The 22526-nt window shown below is 43.4% G+C and overlaps 1 protein-coding gene across 1 annotated transcript in view; it reads right to left on the bottom strand.

Moving 5' to 3' along the window:
- The window catches only part of Exph5 (exophilin 5), a 76587-nt gene extending 60626 nt beyond the window's left edge, over nucleotides 1-15961 (bottom strand). The window contains exon 1 of the mRNA XM_036193702.1: nucleotides 15664-15961. Within this exon, the coding sequence (XP_036049595.1) occupies nucleotides 15664-15782 (119 nt within the window). The 5' untranslated portion in view covers nucleotides 15783-15961. The remainder of the gene's footprint in view (nucleotides 1-15663) is intronic.
- Nucleotides 15962-22526: the final 6565 nt, after the last annotated feature.

Here is a 22526-nt window from a genome sequence, read left to right as displayed (position 1 = left end):
CAGTATCTGGGGATTTTGGCATCTGCTGGGGGAGGTGCTGGTCCCAATCCCCCATGGATATTGAATACTGACTATATGGTAATCAAATCCTGCATTCCCACTATTTGGAAAGAGGAGTTTTGTATCTCTGCAACAAGGAACATAGTAAGAGCTCAGCTACACCTGCTGACAGAGTGTGTGCTGGCTGCTGCTGCTGTTACTGAATTCTGATGCAAAAAATCCATCCCATAATGCTGTCGTCAAAGGGAGGAACAGCGCTCCCCACCCTCTGTCCTCTGGTGCTAGGAAGCACTAAGAAGAGGAACTTGAACCCCCAAATCTGTGACAGGTTCCAAAGATAATTGCCATAATGGCCAAATAGAGGTGCTAGTCACCCCTGCCAGTTCTGAAAGGAGCCGTAATGTTGATGGTTGCCAAACTCCTGCCTCCTGGGAAGAAAGAGTCTAAGGCAAAGAAGGAGACAGGCTCTGGGTTACCTCCTGACATGGCGATACAGTTCTCTACTGTAGGAGGCTGCTTCACCAATGGGTGCCTGCAGTCAGATATGCAGTCAGTGAGCGGGAGGCAGAGGGAATTGGTATCACCTACATCATAAAACCACCCCTAAGCTTCAGAAGAAAGTTCAGTCAGTAGAGTGCTTGCCTTGCATCCACGAAGAACCAAATTTGATTCCCCAAGAACTCATATTTAAAAAGCCAGGCACAGTGGCATACACTTATAATCTCAGTCCTGGGGAGGCAGAGACAGACGGGTCCCTGGGGCTTAGCCGATTCAGATCCCGGCCAGCAAGAGACTGCCTCAAACACCAGGTGAATGGCTAAGAAACATTAATCTCTAGCCTCCAATGAGTGTAACACACACAAGCATACACACATGAACATCAATTAAAACAATCTCTGTTTTATTTCGAGGGGCCACTGTTTGGAAATTGAAGTATTTACACTATTTGCAAAATTAGTTTTTAGATATGTGTAAATTGTTTTAATAAAAAATTACATAGGCTAGGGAGATAGTTGAGCCATTAAAGGCTTTGCCATGCAGGCATGAGGCCAGAGTTTGAATCCCCAGGTTGCAGGCAAATGCTGGGTAGGCATGGCAGCCCACCAGTAAATCCCAGTGCTTAGAGGATGAAGGTGGGGGATCCCAAAGCAAACTGGCCAGGCAGTCTAGCTGAATGGACAAGCTCCAGGTTCACTTAAGAAAATAATGTGGGGGGTTGGGGATTTAGCTCAGTGGTAGTGTGCTTGCTAGGCAAGCGCAAGGCCCTGGGTTTGGTCCTCAGCTCCAGTTAAAATAATAATAATAATAATAATAATAATAATAATAATAATAATGATGATGATGTGGAAAGTGATTGAGGAAAGTTTCTGATGTTAGCTTCTGACCTCCACACACATGCACACACACACACATGTACAAAGTACATTTATGTATTGGTTTATCCCAGTAGCCTCCCCTCAAAAGCACAGAAGTGTTACATGTCAGCATACGAGGAAGTCAGAAGAAAGCTGGGAGGGAGCTAGAAGCAGAGGTCAACAGAACCTGGAGAAGGTGGGATCTGCCCTGGCTTTGAAGGTAGAGGCAGCTAACCTGGAGGGGATATGTTACTCGTAAATGTTTAAAGACATCTGCCTGGATGGCAGAGGCTAGGTAATTCACCAGCTGTGGAGAGACATAACCTAATTTTTTGGCCTCTCCAGTTGCCTTCTCTGGAGCCAATGCTATACAGCGGCCTACAGTAAGAATGGACTGTGGTGGGTGGGTAGGGAGATTGCTTGACAACACTGAAGGGTTGGCCATGCTCTTATTTACACACTCCCTAGTGGAGTATAGGGCCATTGCCAACCCCCTCCCACACACATAGGAGTATATTGTTTTATACAGTAGGGACTAAAACACCTATAACTACTTAGGGACAACTCCCGGCAAGAAGAGACCTTGCATGGCTCCTGGTCCTGCAGAGGAACTTCTAAGTTGTGTAACCTTGTTCTTCCTAGTCCTTTAAGACTCTCGAAGTAAATGAAATTCATAAGCCCAGGAAGCTCCTAAAACTTGCAAGACCACAAGGGGCCTTCCTAAGGTTATACTGACAGTAACAGCTGCCAGGGAGAGGAGACCAACCCAGCGCAGTCAAGCATGCCATTCAAAGAGTTCTGGGGATGCAGCTTTCCTGCTGACTACTCATCCTGGTGTGGGCTTTTCAGTGATGCAGCTGCCTTTAGCCATCCACATTCTGTAGCTAACTCCACATCCAGAGTCCTGCTAACTCACTGGTTCAGTAAGCTAGACCTCTCTGGGACTGTTTCTTTGATTGGTTGTTAGTGCTTTATCTGGGCCTAGTAGATGTTGTCCACATCACCCCAGGGAAGTCACGCAACATAAATACAAGCTCAAGTATAAATGTTATGTATAATCCAGCTGACAACTGGAAACTACCCTCTTATTTACACAACCCCTAAAGTCAGTTTTTATACATCTTCATGGCATTTGGGAGAAGAGAGCCACAGACAAATACACAGCAGCCATTTAAGAATAGGAACTGAACCCAACCACTCAACAGCCAAAGTGAAGAACTTCTATATCCCCTAGTGGGCCTAAGGAAGTCAGTTCTTAGGGCCAGGCTCTAAGGAGATTGTGGCCACCACATCCTTTGTGTGTACAGTAAGTAACCGCTCCTGGGCAGGGAGGGATATATAAAAACTATGAAAATAAAAGGCGATTCTCCCAGTTGCCTTACTAAACAGCTCTGGGGGCAGAAGGTAACTTTGATCCAGTCAAGAAATTATAAGTCAGAAAATACCAGAAACAAAGTTCATTATGTTTGCAGCAGGCATAGTCCTCTCAACTGGCCCATGCCAGGACCCCAGGCTTTTCCCTCCCAAGCACAGGATTTCCTGAAATATTAGCAGTCTCCCAATATGGTGATATTTTATTTGTGCACCCCAATAAAGCTTATCTGAAGATCAGAGGAAAAGCCAGCCACTATATTAAACATAGAAACCAGGCAATGGTAGCACACGCCTTTAATCCTATCACTCAGGAGGCAGAGAGCTATCCAGATCTCTGTGAGTTCAAGGTCACATTGGGAACAGAGCCAGGCGTGGTGGCACACATCTTAAATTCCAATACTAGTTAACCATAAAGGTCTGGAGGTCTGTACAGACAGACAGGAAGTGACAGAGCTGGTCAGGAAGAGGAAGTGAAGTAGCTGGGCAGAGAGAGGAAGTGAGATTGCAGGGACAGAAAGGCATTTAGGTGTGGGTAGACAGGAAGTAGGTCTCTTTGGAGACTGTGCTGTCGGTGAGGTGAGGTTGGCTGTGGCTTGTCCTATTTCTCTGATCTCCCAGTTTTCACCCTAATATCTGGCTCCAGGTTTTTATTAATAAGACCGTTTAGCAATTTATCTTATGTCTCAACTCATACAAAGGAGTGAAGTGTAGGAAAGATGGGGCAAGAAGTACATGATCCAAGTGTCCAGGAGGTCTGTCAGATCCCTTAGCATGCATTAACCTCATCTGAGGAGCTTTAAAAAAGTCTGCTCCACATGCCTGTCACTGTAAACCTGATTGAAACCCCATGGTCAGGAGGTCAGGAGGGCATAGGCCCCGGGGGAGCTGTGACTATTGTTTTGGTAAATGGACTTATTAGAAGTTTTGCCTTCTAAATACTTAAGGTTAGATTCATAGATTAGCTCTGTCCACAGCCTTGGCCAGAGAAGCCTCTTTCTGCTGTGGGCAGCAATAAAGATTAGCAAAGAGCTGAGAATAAGGGAAGGCTGAGTGCATGGTCATAACTAGGACATCTATACCACCCCCTCTCAAAGGCTAACAGAAGCCCGAAAAGGGGAAGGAGAGAATTAGAGTATGGGAAAACATGCTGTGGATGATACATTGTTGATACAACCTGTCTGTTGCACTGATGAGTGTACTACAGCTGTGGTTATCCACGTAAGACCTGCACAAGAGCAAACCTACAATATCAGCCCATGTCCCAGCTGGTGGCACTAATTAGACTCCCGTATTCAGGGGAGCATGCATGAGGGAGGAGGCTGTGTTGTTTTGTGTCCAGGAGGAGGTAGGGCAGGGGTGGACAGGATCAAGATACTTTTTATACATGGAAGAAACTGTCAAAGAATAAGTGATGTTGTTACAGCCTTGTCTGAGAAACACATTCTGCACCTAGGAATATCCTGAGCCTCAACAAGCTAAGGATAGAAGGAACTGGTCTCTGCTACAGGCTTTCCATGAGCTGGAATGGGCTTTTCTTGAGGTGTAAGGGATTCTTATATTTCTATATGTTTCTATTCCTACTTTGTTCTCCCCAGTGACCTACTAAGCAAAACTTTCTGTTCCTTATAAACATGGTTTGATGATTGTATAGTATCTTTGCACGTAGTTGCTCCTGATGAAAGCCCAGCACACAGGGCGTGCTGGGTCCTTGAAGCTTCCAGTAGGCTCCTTGGAACCTCAGCCTCTCTAATAAGAATTTACATTCCAAGACTCTGTGGTTTCCTCATGAACTGAGTGTCACATCCATGGCAAGTGGAACCCTCGAACCTAAGATACTAAATAAAGAAGAAAGGAAGAAGAGAAGAAAAAGAAAGACAGGAAGGAAGGAAGGAAGGAAGGAAGGAAGGGAGGGAGGAAGGAAGGAAGGAAGGAAGTTAATACTGAGGTGGGGCCTAGCATTGGCTGTTTTGAGAGTTTTTGAAATCATTGTCATTTCAGCCACAGCTAAGAATCACCATGGCCTAAGACATGTCATCATAGATGCCAAACATACCCAGCAGATGTGTCAATGGCCTTGATGTGTAGGTAGACAGACAGGGAGGAGTAGCTGAGTGAACACGGGGAAGGCGTGCACACAGCAAGTCCCCTTAGATAGGCAAGTCTTGTGTCCACCATAACAACATTGCATCACTTCAGCTGAACCCAGTGGTCTACAGCCTCTGCTTAACAGGAAGCACCAAGCTTCACTCAGGAGGGACTTCAGAGAACGTGCTTGGCCTCACTCAGAGCAGCCGACTAGGGATGTCAGGGACTGGCATGACAGTTGTGACCCTCACCCAGAATCTGAACCAAGGAGAATCAGCCAGTTGGAGGACACACAGTCAAAGGCATCCTGGGAGAAGGAGGTATGGGCAGTGAGCAGTCTGTGCCTGGAGGTGTCCCAGTTTTAAGTCCTTCAATTCAGTTTCAGACCCAGAGCCTCCAGTACCAAAGGTGCCCTGAGTCTACGCTCAAAACTCTTGACTTTTGCATGTATGATAGTGCCTGGTCACAGTCCCTGTTCCACCCAGAAGAGGGCAAGTCCACAGGGACTCTCCACCCAGAAGAGAGCAAGAGAAGCAGCCGGCTGTGGAAGCCACAGCCCAATAGGGCAACTCCCAAAGTGCATCGCGTAGGGAAAGAGCAAAGGGCAGAGGACGCGAGTGGACAGCAGCGTTACATATGAGGAAGTTCCCGGGAGGGAGCTTTCAGGCGGGGTAGCGAACGTGAATGTGAGAAGGAGACTCTAAAGGGCAACGGAGGAGAGGCAAAGCGGAGGAAGGGAGGAAGGGGTGGACATGAGCTCCTGGGAGGCGACACCTGTCCTCTGCTTCCAACTGTGGTCCTGCAGGAACTGATAGGTTAGGAGGGAAGAGGAAAGGCAGGGGTTTGCTCCCTTCTCTTGACTGACTTACGAGGGAATTTCTACCAACGACCAACTCCAAATCCTGGGTCACACCCGCCATGGTTCCTGTTTCTTTTGCAGGACCTAGAGGCTTAGAGAACACCACCCAGTCCTCTTGTGCCTCTAAACAATGAGTTTTAGAGCTGGCTTGCACTGGCTCTCATTATTAAATATTCAGGGATTTTACAAGCTGGTTGTTTAACTATTGCTAGTTTGAAATTGGCTAACACAACAAATCAGAAATCTATTTTTTCCCCCCATTACTTGAGAAGAACCACTTTCCAGCATGTTTTGGCTTCTGGAGCCTCTGTGGTACAGGTTCCATGTACTGCCATCTTCTGGCTCACCCTCACTTTCCCCAATGGGTTCTTTTTGTCGCCACGTGGCCAATTCACTACCATATAAACAGAGTAGTGTCTGGTTTTCGGTTGGAATCCAAACGATTCCCGGAGGAGGGACGGGAATGAGCCCGAGATGTCCAGAAGATGGCTCTAGTTTGGACATGAGGTGCAAGAAAGGGGTCTTCTGGCAGCAAGGGCAGGGGCAGCAAGCATGCACACTGCTAAATCACAGAGGGACGGGAAACTGCTCTGATTGGAGCAGCTGCGGTTCTGAGATGTGGCAACTTTCGGTCCCAGCTTTGATTCCCCCACACACCCCCGCGTGCGCATCTTACAAGAAGACCTAGGACTGAGAGGGAGCTCCAGGAGTTAGATAGCATAAAAGAGGACCCAGGCATGGTATCACCTGCCTGTAACCCCAGGAAAATAGTGATTATAAGTTAGTTACCTGTGAAAAGATGTGTGTCTGCGTATTCCCAGAGCAACCACCAAAAATTATACACAGATAGACAGTAAAAACTTTAGAAAAAAAATTGAAAAGAATACTTTAAAATGCTGCTAGGGGGCCAGTGAGAAGGGTTAGCAGATGAAGGCAATTGCCACCAAGCCTGAGGACCTGAGTTTGATCCTTGGGACCCACAGGGAACCAGCTTATTCAAGTTGTTCTCTGACACTATGCCACATGTGCACTCCCCTTCCACATATAATAAATAAATAAATATTTAAAATGTTTTAATGTTGCGACAAGAAAGGAGAAAACGGGGAATAAAAAAAATAACCAATAGGAAACAAAATGCTAAACCTAAATAAATGCATTCATGTAATGATAGATATTGTCAGTATGTCAAAAAAAGACACTATTAATGTAGCCTCTAAGAAACACACTATAGCAACCTTATATACATAAATGTGATAATTTAGGCAAAATGGACTAATTTCTCCAAAATCATGAACAATACAACTCATGCAGGGTAGTCTAGCTGGAAAAGCACAGTATTATTAAAGAAATGTAATTTATAATTAAAACCTTTGAGGAAACAAAACTCTATGCTTAGGACTTTTTACCAAATGCTTATAGAAGAAGCTACAGGACTAGAAGAGAAAAGAATCCATAACCAAGACAGATTTAGTCAACATTAGAACAAAAATCAGCTGGGCGGTGGTGGCGCATGCCTTTAGTCTCAGCACTCCAGAGGCAGAGACGGCCAGATCTCTGTGAGTTCAAGGCCAGCCTGGTCTACAAAGCAAGTTTCAGGACAGGCTCCAAAGCTACATAGAGAAATCTTGTCATAAAAAAACAAAACAACCCCCCTACCAAACCCCTCGAACAAATGAACAAAAACAAACAACAACAAAAACAGTTGTAAATCATTAGCATGGCACAGTGGTTCATGCCTGTATCCCAATGCTTGGGAAATGAGTGAGGAGGATCAGAAGTTTGAGGCCAGCCTGGGCTACAAAGTATGAGGATAGCCTGGGCTGCACATAAGGCTGTCCCAAAAATAAAGCAAAGCAACAGGATATATAAAAGATAGTATATCAGTATCTTCCACCAATCCAGATGCCAAAACCCCCAAGGAAACATTAGGAAACCAAATTTTAAGTATAACAGCAATACACCCTTGACCAATGGGGCTTACCTGGAGAATGTGCCTGTGTGCTAGCCTGCTGGAAAGAATGTACTGCAACAAGTATCCTAACAAAGAAACTGTGTGGCTGTCGATGGATTTATGGTCCTACAGTTCTGGAGGTCAAGATCAATGTGGGCAGGGCCCTGCTTTCTCCAAAGGTGACAGACAATAACCACCCCTGTTCCCGTCCATTCTTCTCCTCTGTAACTGTAATGGCAGTCTGCGTGTGGTTTCTCTCTTATGCCTGCTCATGTGTCTAGATTTTTTTTTAAATGAGAACATCAGCATCCTTACAGTAGGATTCCTCTCAGTGATCCCATTTTCAGTCATCTACCTATGGGAAAGCCCTCTCTCCAAAGGCCTCACTGAGGACTGGAGGTTAGACCAGCATGCATTTTAAAAAACACAGTTCATTCTGCAACAGCAACGTATTGGTATTTTAAAGGTGGTTACTGTAAACACCATATCAAGTCTAAAGATGCAAAACCACATGATGCATTAACTAGTGTCTCCAGAGCATTTGATCAAAACTCTCAGCATCAAGAAGTAAAATCTGATGCAGAGCGTCTATCAGAAAAGCATAACCAATGTCACACTTAAGCTGAAAGACTGAAGGCTCTGAGTCAAGGTCAGGATGTATAGCTCTGCAGCCATGCTCAACGCCAAGTTGGAAGCCCTAACTAATATTAGGCAAGAAGGAAAAAGGCCATACCCGCAAGAAACAAACCACCTCCACGTGAGTTTAGTAGAATGTTGGGACATAAGATCCTTAGTGTGGATTTGCACTAATAACATACAGGTAAATCTAAGACTCTGATACAGAAAAGTAAAGGAACTTAATAGGCAATAATTATTTTTATAATTTTGCTGTTAAGATTTACTATAAAGCCATGGAAATCAACTAGTATTTATAAAGTAAAATACAAGTAGTATTTATAAAGCCATGAAAATCAAATGTAGTATTTATTAAGGAAAGAGCATATAGTTAATAAAATAGGACAGAGTCCACAAACACAAACCAATATGTATATTTACAAAAGCATAGAAGCAGGTCAGTAGAGGAGGGGCTTTCTAAGAAATATATTGGGATAACTGGGCATCCATAGTCAGGAAATATAGACCAAACTAAACCGCACACTATGCATGAAGATACTTCAAGATGGAACCATCTAAGACATAAAACTCAAAAGGAAATCCCTTTAAACCGTAGGAGAAAGATTTCTGTGCTCTTGTGTCTGGCAAGTGTTCGCAGAAGGCTACCAAAAGCACAATTCACAAGAGAAAACTTTGTATATTGGATTTCACCAAAACCAATTCCTTTGTTCTACAAAGATGCTAAAACAAACTACAGTCAGGAGGAAAATGCTTGTAAAACCCTGTATTCCACAAAGGATGGTGTCCAGACTATATAAAAAAAATTTAAAAGAATCAACAGTAAGAAAATGAACAGCATAAAAATCTGCAAAAGATTTGAATAGACATCAAAGAGAATAGACGAAAGGCAGATAAATACACAAAAATGTTTACCATCATTAGTCATTAGGAAATGCAAAATAGAAAATGGTAACACCACAAACTTACGAGTCAGGGTAAAATAAAAACATTGAAAACATTTGCTATCCAGTGTTAGACTTCCCAGCTTCAGACCTGTGGACAATAAACCTCTTATGTTTATAGATTATCCAATCTAAAGTATTCATTTTATTATAGTATCCTGAATAACTAAGACAAAATCTGGAGCTCTCATATTCTATTAATAGAAATGCAGTATGTTACAGCTATTAGGGAAAATAACTTAGAAAATATTATATGAATTCAAGAATAGTATCTACCAAGTCCACTCCTTGTAAAAACAGGCCAATCTGGGATATAGAAGGGGATCCTTCCTCAAAAATAAATAAAAAGCTGGGAAATGGCTCAGTGGATAAAAGCCCTTCAAGCCTGAATTTCTGGAATCCACAGAAAAGCCGAATGAGCAGCTTGTACCTGTGAGCTCAGCACTGCCATGGGAAATGGGAGGCAGAGAGAGCAGAAGTTCCTGGGCCAGCTAGCCTGGCATATAAGCAGCAGAAGTAACAAGAGAGACCTCAAAAGCAAGGTGGAAAGCTGGGTGGTGGTGGCGCATGCCTTTAATCTTAGCACTCCAGAGGCAGAGGCAGGCGGATCCCTGTGAGTTCGAGGCCAGCCTGGGCTACCAAGTGAGTTCCAGGAAAGGCGCAAAGCCACACAGAGAAACCGTGTCTCAAAAACAAAAAAAGCAAAAAACAAACAAAAAAAGCAAGGTGGATAGGAAACTAAATATCATTCCTAAGAGGTAACTATTTCAACAGTTTGGAGTATAGCCTTATGAAATGTATATATAGAGGGCCAGTGAGATGGCTCAGCTGGAAAATATACTTGTCCCCAAGTGTGACAGCCAGAGACCATCCCCTGGAGAGAACCAGCTCCTACAAGTTGTCCCCTGACTTTCACACAAGTACTGGAGCACAGACACATGCATAAATAAACAGTCTCAGAACTTTAAATGCATATAGGGCCAGAGAGATAGCTCATTGGGTAAAGGTGTCTGCCCCCAAGCCTGACAACCTGAGTTTGATCCACAAGAACTACTTGGTGGGCTGAGAGAGCTGACTTCTGCATATTGTCCTCTGACTTCCACACATGTACTATGACATTCACCTGCTACCCCTCCAAATAAATACATAAAAATCAAGACAATGATGTTAAAATGTGCAATATGCATTTTTAGTGTGTATATGTAAGTATTGGCTGGATGTGTCTGCTGAACTTGACTGTTTTCCTCAATTCCTTCTCTATCTTATCTGTCATTCTGTCCATCGTCTGTCTGTCTGTCTATTTATTTTGGCAAGGTCTGTCACTGAACCTGGAACTCACTAGCTGGCCAGTAAGACTCAGAGATTCTCACCCAGGGAACCTACAAAAAAAAAAAAAAAAAAAAAAAAAAAAGAAGAAGAAATCACTGGGGTATTTGTGAGGCATGCCTTTAGGTGTGTCTGTGGGGGTGTTTCCAGAGAGGGTTAACTAAGGGCACAAGGCTGGTCCTGGCTGTGGTAGACATCATGCCGTGGATGGGTTCTGGACTGAATAAAAGGGAAAGAGAAGGCTAGTTAGCTGAGTACTAACATTCTTCTTCCTCAGCGTCCCGGTTCTCCGACATATAAGGAACTACAACCCCTGTCCCCATAACCTTGAACTCCATCACACCTTCTGTCATCCTGGACACTACCTTCTCCAGCTATGACCAAAGTAAATCATGCCAAGCATAACCTGCTTTTTGGTCACAGTGATAAGTAACCAATATAACTACCTAGGGTGGTTATGTTTTCTATGTCCACACTCAAGGCCTTTAAGCTGATAGGTCTCAGCTGAGGTTTCACCACTAGATGGAGGAGTGAGGGGGTCACTTCAATTCTTTTGTAGCATGGAAGGAAGTAGTGCATGGCGATGCTGTGCAGACGCACACCAAACACACACTTCCTGGCTTGCTGGTGTTCTCTCAAGCTTTCTACTCGATGCTGTAAGCTTCTAGTTGGAATGGAGATCAAAACCATTGCGAGAATTTGGAAAAATGCAGGTGCCCAGCAAGCGTCAGCCTTCAGTACAATTATTGTTACTTGCTTTTGCTTCAAAAATTTTAAAAAATTTATGTGTATGAATGTTTGGCTGCATGTATGTGTATGCACTGTTTACATGCACAGTGCCTGTGGAGGTCAGAAGGAGGAGGCAGATACCTAGAAACTGGAGTTATAGATGTTTGTAAGCCACCATGTGCTGCTGGAAATTGAACCTAGGTCCTCTGCAAGAGCAGCCAATGCTCTTAATTACTGAGCCAACTCTCTAGTCCCTATTGTTAGCTTTCAAAAAATAAAAATAAAAATTTCTGCTTGATCAGATTTAGGATGAAAATATAAGCAAATATATAAAAAGTCCATACAGATGTAAATATATACAAATAAAGACATATACATTCAATATAGGAAAGATAAAAGTTATTTAGAACCAGATCAATCTTGGATCACATTTTAGATTTGTACTTTGTAAACTAAAGGACCCTGGGCAAGTGTCTTGACCTTGTTAAATATCATAATTCTTGTCCCAGAAAATGGTTGTGACTATTATTCAATAGTTAATGAAAAAATAATTTAAAGATAGACCTAGATTTCAATTCTGATTCTACTATTTACTTTAGACAAAATACTCAACTTTTATAAGTAGTTTTACTCTGTGAAATAGAAACTAATAAGTATGCCCAACGTGGTTATTGGGAAGATTCATTAAATCTGTACAGCACATTGAGTGCAATGGCCAGTATACAGTATGTGCCTAATAAATGTTAGCTGTTATTATTATGACAATAATTACTATTATTATATAAAAGACAGTACTTAATAAAGGCTGCTATGGCCATCTCTTCTTACTTAAGCCTCCTACTGATGAGAAATATCTAAGAAATGGATAACTGGGCCAAAGGCAAGGTTATCCAAACTGTGCTATTGGTCACTAGAGTTGACTGCAGAGAAGGCTCAGCAGTCAAGAATGCATACTCATTTTGCAGAGGACCCAAGTTTGCTTCCCAGGACCCACATCAGGCAGCTTACAACTACCTGTAACTCCATCTCTGGAGAATTCCATGCCCTCTTGGGGTTTCTGTGGGCACCTGCAATCACATGCACAGATCCACACACTAATATGCATTATATGCACAATTGAAAATAATAAAAACAGATCTTTTGGAAAGGGTTTGAAATCCACTTAAGACACTAATGACATGCATACTATGAGTATCTCAAAATTAACTTTCCTTTCTGATTGTAACTCAACATTTCCCATCTCTTTTGTTTATTGCTTATGTATATTCAACTATGATTATACAAGTCTACTTCTCTCTTTTGCCTGTTCATCAACTTGACTCTTGGTGGGTCCCTTAAAAATTTCCTATATATTAGTAACATTATAATAGTAAATGCAAATCCTCTCCCAGAAACTGGAGCCAAAGAGGTCTAGTACTGGTGAAGATTAGGGGACATCTCTGCCTGGCCAAGAACACTTGGGGAGTGGGGGGCATCTGTCCCCTACATTGGGACCTCAACTATTCCTATAGCTTTGACATCCATAGCTGAGCCTCTGTGGAACAATGTCATCCTATTTCTAACTATAGGAATTCTTTTTAGTTGTCTGTTGACATCTCAAACCTATCAGAAATACAGGTGAATCCATCATGTCTTAAAGAGCTAACTTACTGTCGGGCATTGTTGGCGTACGCCTTTAATCCCAGCACTCAGGAGGCAGAGGCAGGTGGATCTCTGTGAGTTCGAGGCCAGCCTGGTCTACAAAGTGAGTTCCAGGAAAGGCGCGAAGTTACACAGAGAAACCCTGTCTCAAAAAACAAAAACAAACAAACAAAAAAAACAAAAACAAAAAAAAAAGAAAGAAAAAAGAAAAAAAGAAAAGAAAAGAAAAAAAAAGAGCTAACTTGCCAAATTCCCCCTATCTAGTCCCTTACTGTCCTACCCAAGAGATCTCGAAGCTGGTTCTCAGGACGTGTAAAGGCCCCAGCATCTCTCAGACAGGCCCTTTGAGCTATCTGAAGTTATAGTCTGGGATTACATAAGTCACTTACCCTGAGTTTTATTTGGAAAATATAATGATCATCCTTTTTAAGATAACAAGCAGAGACAGTTGGGTTCCATGCTATCCCAGGCCCTTTCTGCAGGCCACTGTCTGCTACCAAGATGAATGGACATGGGCCTGGAGCAGGGTAGATGACCCCACAGAGATATGAGTATTCAACAGTGGGAGCCAGGAAGTAAGCAGGAGAAAAGCAGGTGCCAGAAGTCATTGCTTTGGACATTTGGTCCAGTCATCTACTTTCCTGAAGTCTTTTGAAATGCCAGCCGTGGTGATGTTTCCAGCTATTTGGATGAGTGTTTTAACAGTTTAACAGGTCTATGTTTGATCTTCGGACTAGCACTGTGGCTCTTTTCTTTTGGTGCTTCACTCAGGATGTAGGCATCGGGAAACCAGGAGAGGTGTTGCAGCCTTCCGCTAACACCTAACCTTTCGGCATTTGCCATCATCGATGCATAGACCCATTTCCCCTACAGTCATGATGTGGGTGACATGAATTGTGGTAGAGAAATCACAAGGCAGGGGTTGAGACAACTCTAAAACTGCTTTGAAGGAGCAGGAGGGACGGCTAGGGGATAAGAGCACTTGTAAGCATGAAGACCCGAGTTTGGAGCTCAGCACCTTGGATAGAAAACGCCAAGTATGGCAGATGCTTGTAACCCCAGAGATGTGAGGGACAGAGCAGGAGGACTGAAGGGGATGGCTGGCCACCAGCCAGCCTAGGTTCAGTGAGAGACCCCGTTTCACAGAAATAAGACAGAGAGTGATAAAGCAAGACACTAGCCATCTTCCTCTGGCTTCCAGGACTGTTCAGACACACACACAAGTGCATCCCCCTCACACACATATACCACACCCAGGCAGTATAAACACAACCAGAATAATTAGTAGAAAGAGGCCCTACATATGCTTCCTCATTTTCCTTCAGCTGCCATATCTTACATAACTCGAATACAGTACAAAATAAATTCCCTTGAATGGAATTTAAAACAAATTGTATCACTATTTCTAAGACTACCAGTTTGTATAAATACTGCCACTGGAGTTGCCAGGACTATAATTTAAAAAGGGCCAAGTTGAGACCTACATGCAAGCTCTCCTCCCTCTCGCTATTTCCTAATTCTGTCCTTGCTTTCCCCTCATACATAATGGCCACCTTCACTTAAGAGACAAGGAGCATTCCCAATCACACACTGAGAACTACAATTTAGGAGCCTCAGGACTGTGTGTGCTTTCAAGCTATCCCTAGGCAGGTTTCCGGTCCACCCAGGAATGGGGCGACACCTGTGCAGCCAATATGCATATGTATAGACATGCACAGGTGGGTGCGGATACACTACTTTCAGAAGTACAGACTGTTTACATGGGTGGAGGGGATGGAGCCTGATTCTCAGAATGTGGTGAGATCTCCATTCTCAAACTTCAAATGTCACCAGCCACCCAGAGTCATATAGGAGAGAAGAGTGAAGACGGAGCTTTGGGCAAAGTGTCTCTGTTTCCGCAAAGACTAAATTTAAGCATCCCCCAAACTGTAGTTTGTTCTTGGAGGGGTTTCTTTTGGGGTGAGGAAGAGAGGGGTGGGCGTGGGAGGAACTGGGAACCCGGATGACTTCACCGACTCTCTGAACTCCAGTTTATGCCATACATTGCCGCCTGAGCGATATCTTGGATTTCCTCCCACAGTTCACGGCAGAAGACTGTGGGTCTGTACCCGAGCAGGGAAAAGAAAATGGTTGATTTATAACCCCAGGTAATCACTTCGGAATTTAATTCGCTAGTAACTCATCCTTCCTTCACCTCTAACACTGTATTGATTAATAAGGTCTTTCGTTAAATCCCGTAGAAATTCCTCCTTACATCATCACACCGCAGCCTACCCCACGTGTCTAAATCCCATTCACCCACTCAGGAACTGGTAAGTTCCTGGATCTCCCGCCCTGGGCCTCCGGCTGGGAGGGAGCAGCTGCCAGGATCTAGCTCTCGGGAGTGCCTCACTGTAATTCACGGTCAAACCCTTTCCCTAGTGGCCTGTGAGGCACCTGAGCCTCTGAGACGCCTGAACCCCTCCCAGCTGAGGTTGAACCCCAGGTGTCCTGAACAGGTGGGGACTCACACGCCGAGAAAGGCAAAGAACTCTCTACGTTCTCCCTCCGCCCTGCAGGGTCCGGGGCTCACAGCCAACTCCGCTGGGGATGGAGAGCCTGGAGAGAGCACCAGAAGGCATCTGGAGACCCACACAAGTCCCGGCTTCCCACCCGGTAGCAGCAACTGCACAGGGTCCCAGCAGGTGCCTGGAAGGCAGAGCGGTTCCCTGGGTTCCCAGCGACCAGCGAGATGCAGGCCCAGCCCCAGAGGAGTTCGCTTCCTACCTGATCCTGTCCTTCTCTGCCCTTCGGAGTTCCTCATTTCTTTCCAGTACCTGGAGGATCTTCCTGGCTTCTTCCTCATTTAGGAAACTGAAATCAAACCCCTGAGGAACTTTCGTCATTTTTCCCTCCCGTGCGCAAGTTATGTGTACTTAAGCTCCTTGGCGCCTCCTGTTACAAAGCCATTTTTCAAGATAAAGAAGACTAGTTTTTCCGAACTTGATCCCATAGCCCATAATAGCTCCGCTCCTTTGAAAAGCTAAAACCACAAACCTAGGGACCGACCTACACACATAGGCCTCCTTTTGACAACACCTTAATGACATGTTTCTTTTAACCTGTCCAACCGAGATGCAAAATGAGTGACTGGATCGGGAGAAAGAGCCAATCGCATTTGGGGGGGCGGGCCTTGCCGCGTCTCCTCCCCCCCCCCCCCCCCCCCGCCCACCCTCTGTGTGACTTGTTAGGCAAACAAGCCTACATAATTCTGTCTCTCAGTGAGGCTTACCCTTAAGTGTTAGCCTCAAAGTATTTGCTTGACAGTTACTGTTTGCTGGAAGAACTTGAGCCTGGCTAGTAGAAAGACTGGGAAGGAAAACGGTTCATAACTAATCCCGTCTTTCCCTGATTAAAAGGAGGAAAGCTGGAAGGAGACTGAAAGTTAGCAGGAGGGTTTGAAAGACCAGGGAAGGCTAGACTACTCCAGGACCATTGTCTCAGAAGGACGCAAGGAAGCACTGGCACCAGGTTACCCTTAGAAAGGAATTCTTTGCTCTCACAAACACACTCCCATTATCTCATAGAAAACCATTCTCAGACTTTGGAAAGCCGACAAATGAAAAGCCCCACATACATTATTTTAGCAGGCAGCCGGGAGGCGAAGGGCATTAGAAGGCACCTGTGACCAGAGCAAGCTGCAATCCTGTGCAACTGTAGAAACTGCTTTTCCTAGAAAGACAATTATTCCATGATGAAATAAAGTCAGATATTTCCTAAGATGTGCATCCATGTGCTTTTTTAAAATTATAAATGCCTTTCAAGAAAACATGTTTCTGGCTTTAAGATAATCATTTGGCTTCACTTATTTAATTATCCACCTATCAATATTACTCTTGATAAGTACTACGGCCTAATATATTTGTAGTTTTTTTTTCCAGAATGTCAATTAAGCAGGATTACACAGATTGTAACTAGTTTTAAATGATCTAACAATACAGTGTGTTCAACAGTCATCAGTGACTTTATAGTGCATTTTCTTTTTATGAGTGAATAATAAATATGATCCTGGGATAACATAAAAAAAAAAAAAGAAAAAGAAAAAGAAAACATGCTTCTCTACATAAAAACAATTTTGACCGATGGACACGCATGCCCCCAACACCCTTAATTTGGCCCTTTCTGATGTGATGGTAATGGCTACCAATATTTACAAGGTATGTCCACACATACCGTCTTTTCGTGGTAAATAAACCATACTGGGTTTCACCCCTTTAAAAGAAAAACAAGCCATGAAGTGAAAATGGCTGGTTTTGCCTCTGGTCCCTTGACTTAACTTGATTATCACTGATGGCATTTGGGACAGCTACCCTTTGAGATAGCTTTTTGTGGGTGTCTATTATCTGCATGAAGTGGAGACCCATTCTATGCATCCATATTGTACAACACAGAATTCCTTCATAAGTCATCTCCATGTTAATGATGGTGGTTTGGAAATCTGTCATGCACACACTGTTCAATTATTCTTGCATGTTCCTTTATTCATTTATTAGGCATACTGATTTTCTAATGTAGGTAGTGATGGAGTTTTGCCCTGTTTTTATCAATGAACTGATTGCAGTTAAATTATTCTGGATCTTGTTACATGAAGCCATTGTGTACACACTAACCACCATAGTCCTTTTCTCACATTCCAGTGAAGGACTTAACATGAATAGTATAATTACTTAATAAAAATAATCCCTCGGGCTCGAAAGCTGGTTTAGAGGTTAAAAGCAGAGCATCTAGGTCAAGTTCTAAGCATCTACATTGGGCAATTCATAGCCACCTGTAATTCCAGTGCCAGGGGGATCTGATGTCTCTGATTTCCTTGAGCACCTGCATTCATGTGCACATATCTATACATTTATTAAAAATAATGAAAGTATTCAAATGTCATGGAGCACAACAAAAGAAATTAGTTTTAGCTAAGTGGGCCAGTGCAGAGGAGGTGGTATTGGGGCTGGAACATGAGGATTAAGACATGAGGAACAAGAAGAAAAACAGACGGATGTGGGAGAAGACATGTGGGTCTATTCTAGGTAAGAAGGACAGCAGTGGCCAGATCACAGAAATGCACTCTAGGGATATTCCCATATTCTCTCAGTTCCCTTAATCAATGACCACATGTTGAGCACAAACTTTGGAGCTAAAAAATATGGGGTGTATATGAGGACCAGTAAGTACTTAATCTGCTTTACTGCAACATATATTTTCTTTTCTTTTTGAAACAAGGTTTCATGTAGCCAGGCTGGTCTCAAAATCCCTGTGGCTGAGGTGTGTAGCCTTCAGATGACCCTGAATATCTGATGTTACTCCCTCCAGTTACTGAGTGCTGGGATTATAGGCATGTACCACCACACTCAGCCTAGAGAACACATTTTTCAATAGGAGGAAAAACTTACTCTTTTTTTTTTTTTTTTTTTTTTTTTTTTTTTGTGGAGCTGAGGATCGAACCCAAGGCCTTGCACTTGCTAGGCAAGCCCTCTAACACTGAGCTAAATCCCCAACCCCAAAACTTATTCTTTTTATGTATAAAGCAAAGATATATTCACAACACATAGGTAGATGAAAATATCTATAATATTAATATTGCATGAGGGATGATAAGTTTTAAAAAGATTTCGAGAGGAACAGTAACAAAAAGGTTTAAGAGTGCTGAACTGCACAGTACAAGAAGAATAAATAAGGCTGAGATCTGCTGAGAATGTCGTCCTAAAGGAATATACTTTTTACTACATGAACAGTGCAGAATCAGCTCGGGTTTCGAGGGAGATGATGACAAGGTTGGAACTGAACTTTTGGAAGATGACTTGGATGGCCAGACACAAGGAAGAATAGATAGAAGAAGAAAGGCACATATGGAGTTCGAAGAACCTGTAATTCATCCATACACAATACCCAGCAAGGACTGGATGCCTTGAAGAAGGGAGAGAGAAGTCATTTATTTAAATAGGGTTGCCAGAACCTGGACAGCAAATGGGATGGACAAAGCGAAGGGTATACAGCGAGTAAGACTGAGCCTAGAGCTTCAGTGACCAGCCCCATCGCTGGCTCCGAGTCAGGCATCATCCTTCATTATGGCACCATAGGGCATACTATTGGGAAAGTTTTATCCTGGCATTTTTAATGAGAACTTTGGGGTGCTATCCTGCAAACCACACAGGTTGCTTAGAATGGTTTCATTGGGATTATGACCACAGCGTTTCATAGTAAAACTATCTCTTATTCAGCCAGCTGTATGCAATCTTAGCATCTGGTAACCCCTGGCAACCTCCTGCCCAGGCTTTCAGCTAAAGAGATACTCATCAGTTTGGATTTTAATACTAACAGCTGGATAGAAGACAAAACAATCTTTGGGAACCTGCCATGGTCTATCTTCTCCAGGGTGTCGGCTAAATCCCAACAGAAGGATTCTTGATAACCACTTAGCCAAGAGAAAGGCAGATCATATCACTTAATTGAATGTCTCACCTTTTGCCACTGAAAGTCACTTTGACCCTGGTGGGCCACTGAGAAGCAACGCTGGGGGCCAGGGAGAGTTTTCTCACAGTAGTGTCTTTCTTACCTACTTTGGCTCGTCTCCCTGGGTAATCTCTTTCAACAGCAGATTATGGGGTGCACTTGGTGGCAGCGCTTACTTTAACAAGCAAATACATGTCAGCTTGAAAAATAAGACATTGGCGTCAGGCCTTTATTAGTGATGAAGAGGTGTGTGGCTCTGAGGACAGAGCTTCTGCAGTTTTTCACGTCAGTTTGCACTGTTCTGTTTGGTAACTGGCTTCCCAAATCCAGATAGAATCTTCTGTTTCAGTCCCACCCAGGCTCAGTCCTGCATCCTCAGCTATGGAGTCAAGATTCCACGGAAAAACAGACCTCAAGACTCTGTAAACCTTTGCTCTTTTTTTTTTTTTTTTTAACTTACAAATGAAGATCATAACAGAACCAGTCATGCCAGCTTACTGTCAAAATTCAATGGTGATACAAATAGAGCAACTAGCAGAGATAGCTCAGAGCTTATATTTAATAAATGGCATCTATGAATAATGTTCTTTGGACACAGAGACACCTACAATGTAAAGAGCATGATTTTCTTGACTGTGAAAGCAGCACTTATTTGTTGGGCTGAGAAAAATTGGAAACCATACACAGGAATCCTATAGAAGATGGATTAGTTACTTTTCTTGCAGCTATAACATCATGCCTGAGAAAAGCCACTTAGGAAGGAAGGGTTCATTTGGGCTCAGAGTGTGAGGCTTGTCACAGCAGGGAAGAAGCACAGCCACGGGTGTCACTAGCTGTGGCTATCAGAGCCTGAGGTAGCTGGTCACATGGCATCCACAGTCAGGAAGCCCTGAGAAAGGCATGCTGGTGCATGCCGCTTGCTTTCTTATTTTCAGTCAGTCTGACACTGGAGGCCAAGGCATAGAAGACCATATTTAGAGCGAGCCTTCTCTCAGTTAAACCCTCTGGAAATGCCCTCACAGACTAACCCACTTATTTGTCTCTCTTCTGGTGCTAAATCCTGACAAGATGACAATGAAGATTAACTGTCACAGATGAAGACAAAACTCTCAGGTTTACTGTTATTGGTGGAGCTTAATGTAAGAATGTGGCTAAGTTCTGCAGTTAGGGGGCCTTTCCTGCCAACTCCCCCAAATCTGCCTCGAGGAACACCGGAGCAAGGCTTATGTTGGGAGCAGAAATCATTGATGATGTTGTGTGGCAGAGATAATGATTGCCATGTGCTCCCAGTCTTCTAGTGGAGGAGCATCGCTCCATGAAAAGCATGCATGAAAGAATTCATATTCTTTCTACCCCAGTCAGATAGCCTACTCCTCTACCTACCCTGGAAAGGAATAAGTATGGTCAGGCAGAGAGGCTCAATGAGCTTCTAGTCAGAAGAATGAAGAAGTGTTTATTCCCCATAATAATGTTCATCATATATAAATGTAAGAATGCATAAAAGAACAAAAAATTTTTGGTTATTTAATGTATATGAATTTTTCACATGACTATTGTATGTTTACATTTTTTAAAAATGACACTACATGAAAGTGTCCTATAATATATAATGTCCCTTGTGTGGCTGCATAGACTTCCCCAGGACAATGCAATATCTTGGACCCTTGAGTAATATGAACTTCATGAGGGATTCATAAGGATGTGTGGTGCATTTTAAGAAGTCACAGAGGTGGGGCTGGAGAGATGGCTCAGCGGTTAAGAGCACCTGCTGTTCTTCCAGAGGTCCTGAGTTCAATTCCCAGCAACCACATGGTGGCTCACAACCATCTGTAATGAGATCTGGTGCCCTCTTCTGGCCTGTATGCAGTCAGAACACTGTATACATAATAAATAAATAAAATCTTAAAAAAATATCAACTCCAAAAATAAAATAATAATGATTCTTTGCTGGGCGGTGGTGGCGCACGCCTGTAATCCCAGCACTCGGGAGGCAGAGCCAGGCGGATCTCTGTGAGTTTGAGGCCAGCCTGGTAGACCTGGTCTACCAAGTGAGTTCCAGGAAAGGCGCAAAGCTACACATGGAAACCCTGTCTCAAAAAACCAAAAAAAAAAAAAAAAAAAAAAAAGGTCACAGAGGCCTGGTTGGTTGGTTGGGTGACTGCTTGGTTGCTTGGTTGGTTGGTTGGTTGGCATAAGTATATGATTTGGGAACCCAAAGCACCTGATGGAGCAAGAAGACAAGAACAGGGGTTGGGGATTTAGCTCAGTGATAGAGTGATTGCCTAGCAAGCTCAAAGCCCTGGGTTCGGTCCTCAGCTCTGGAAAAAAAAGACAAGAGCTTCTCGCTCACTCATGCCAGAGTTTGATAATCTGGTGTTTACATCTAAAAAAAAAAAAAAATCCTACCTGGCATCCTTCCTAAAACAAAACACTAGAAACCTGCCCAAACCCAGGGTTGGGCAGCACATGCTTTTCTCTGTGGTCCAAGGCTCAGCCCTTGTCATTGTTCATGGTTTCCAGTGTTCTGACTCCTCAAAAGACAAAAGAGGGAGGCAACGGGCCCTGAGATTTGTACAAACACCCAGAAAATAAGTATCACATTTCCATATGTTCTGTGAAAGCACTGTTACCTTGACAGTAAAACTTGAAAAACAATCAGCTCAATAAACATATATAAACCCAACAAACATGTCACCATCACCCGAGTGACAACAGATGTGCAGAAAATACAAATTGCCAGAAAACAAAAGAAGGCAGAAATAGTTAAATGGCTAGTAGAGTTTATTCCAGAAATACAAGACCACTTCAGCCTGGTTTAGGGGTGCATGCCTATAATTCTAGCATATAATTCTAGCATTCTGGGAAGGTATTGGAGGAGCCAGAGTTCAAGGTCAGTCTTGTCTATATGAGCCTTTGTCTTCTCCCCTCCCTCCACAATCATATTCCAATATTAACAAAATCCCAGAATTTATCCCATCAGAAAATCAGAGGAAGAAAAGTCTGTGATCAAAAGCTCTTTGTAAAACTCAAGATGGCTTTTGGCTAAAACTAACCTATCTTATACTAAATTTAACACCCTTAGTACTAAGTGTGGTGGTACATGCCTGTAGCCTTGGCACTTGGGAGACTAGTGAGGATCATGAATT

This window comes from Onychomys torridus, chromosome 7, assembly GCF_903995425.1.
Source record: "Onychomys torridus chromosome 7, mOncTor1.1, whole genome shotgun sequence".
Lineage (NCBI taxonomy): Eukaryota > Metazoa > Chordata > Mammalia > Rodentia > Cricetidae > Onychomys > Onychomys torridus.
Note: the sequence above shows the minus strand (reverse complement) of the source record. Positions and strands in the feature narration are given on the sequence as shown.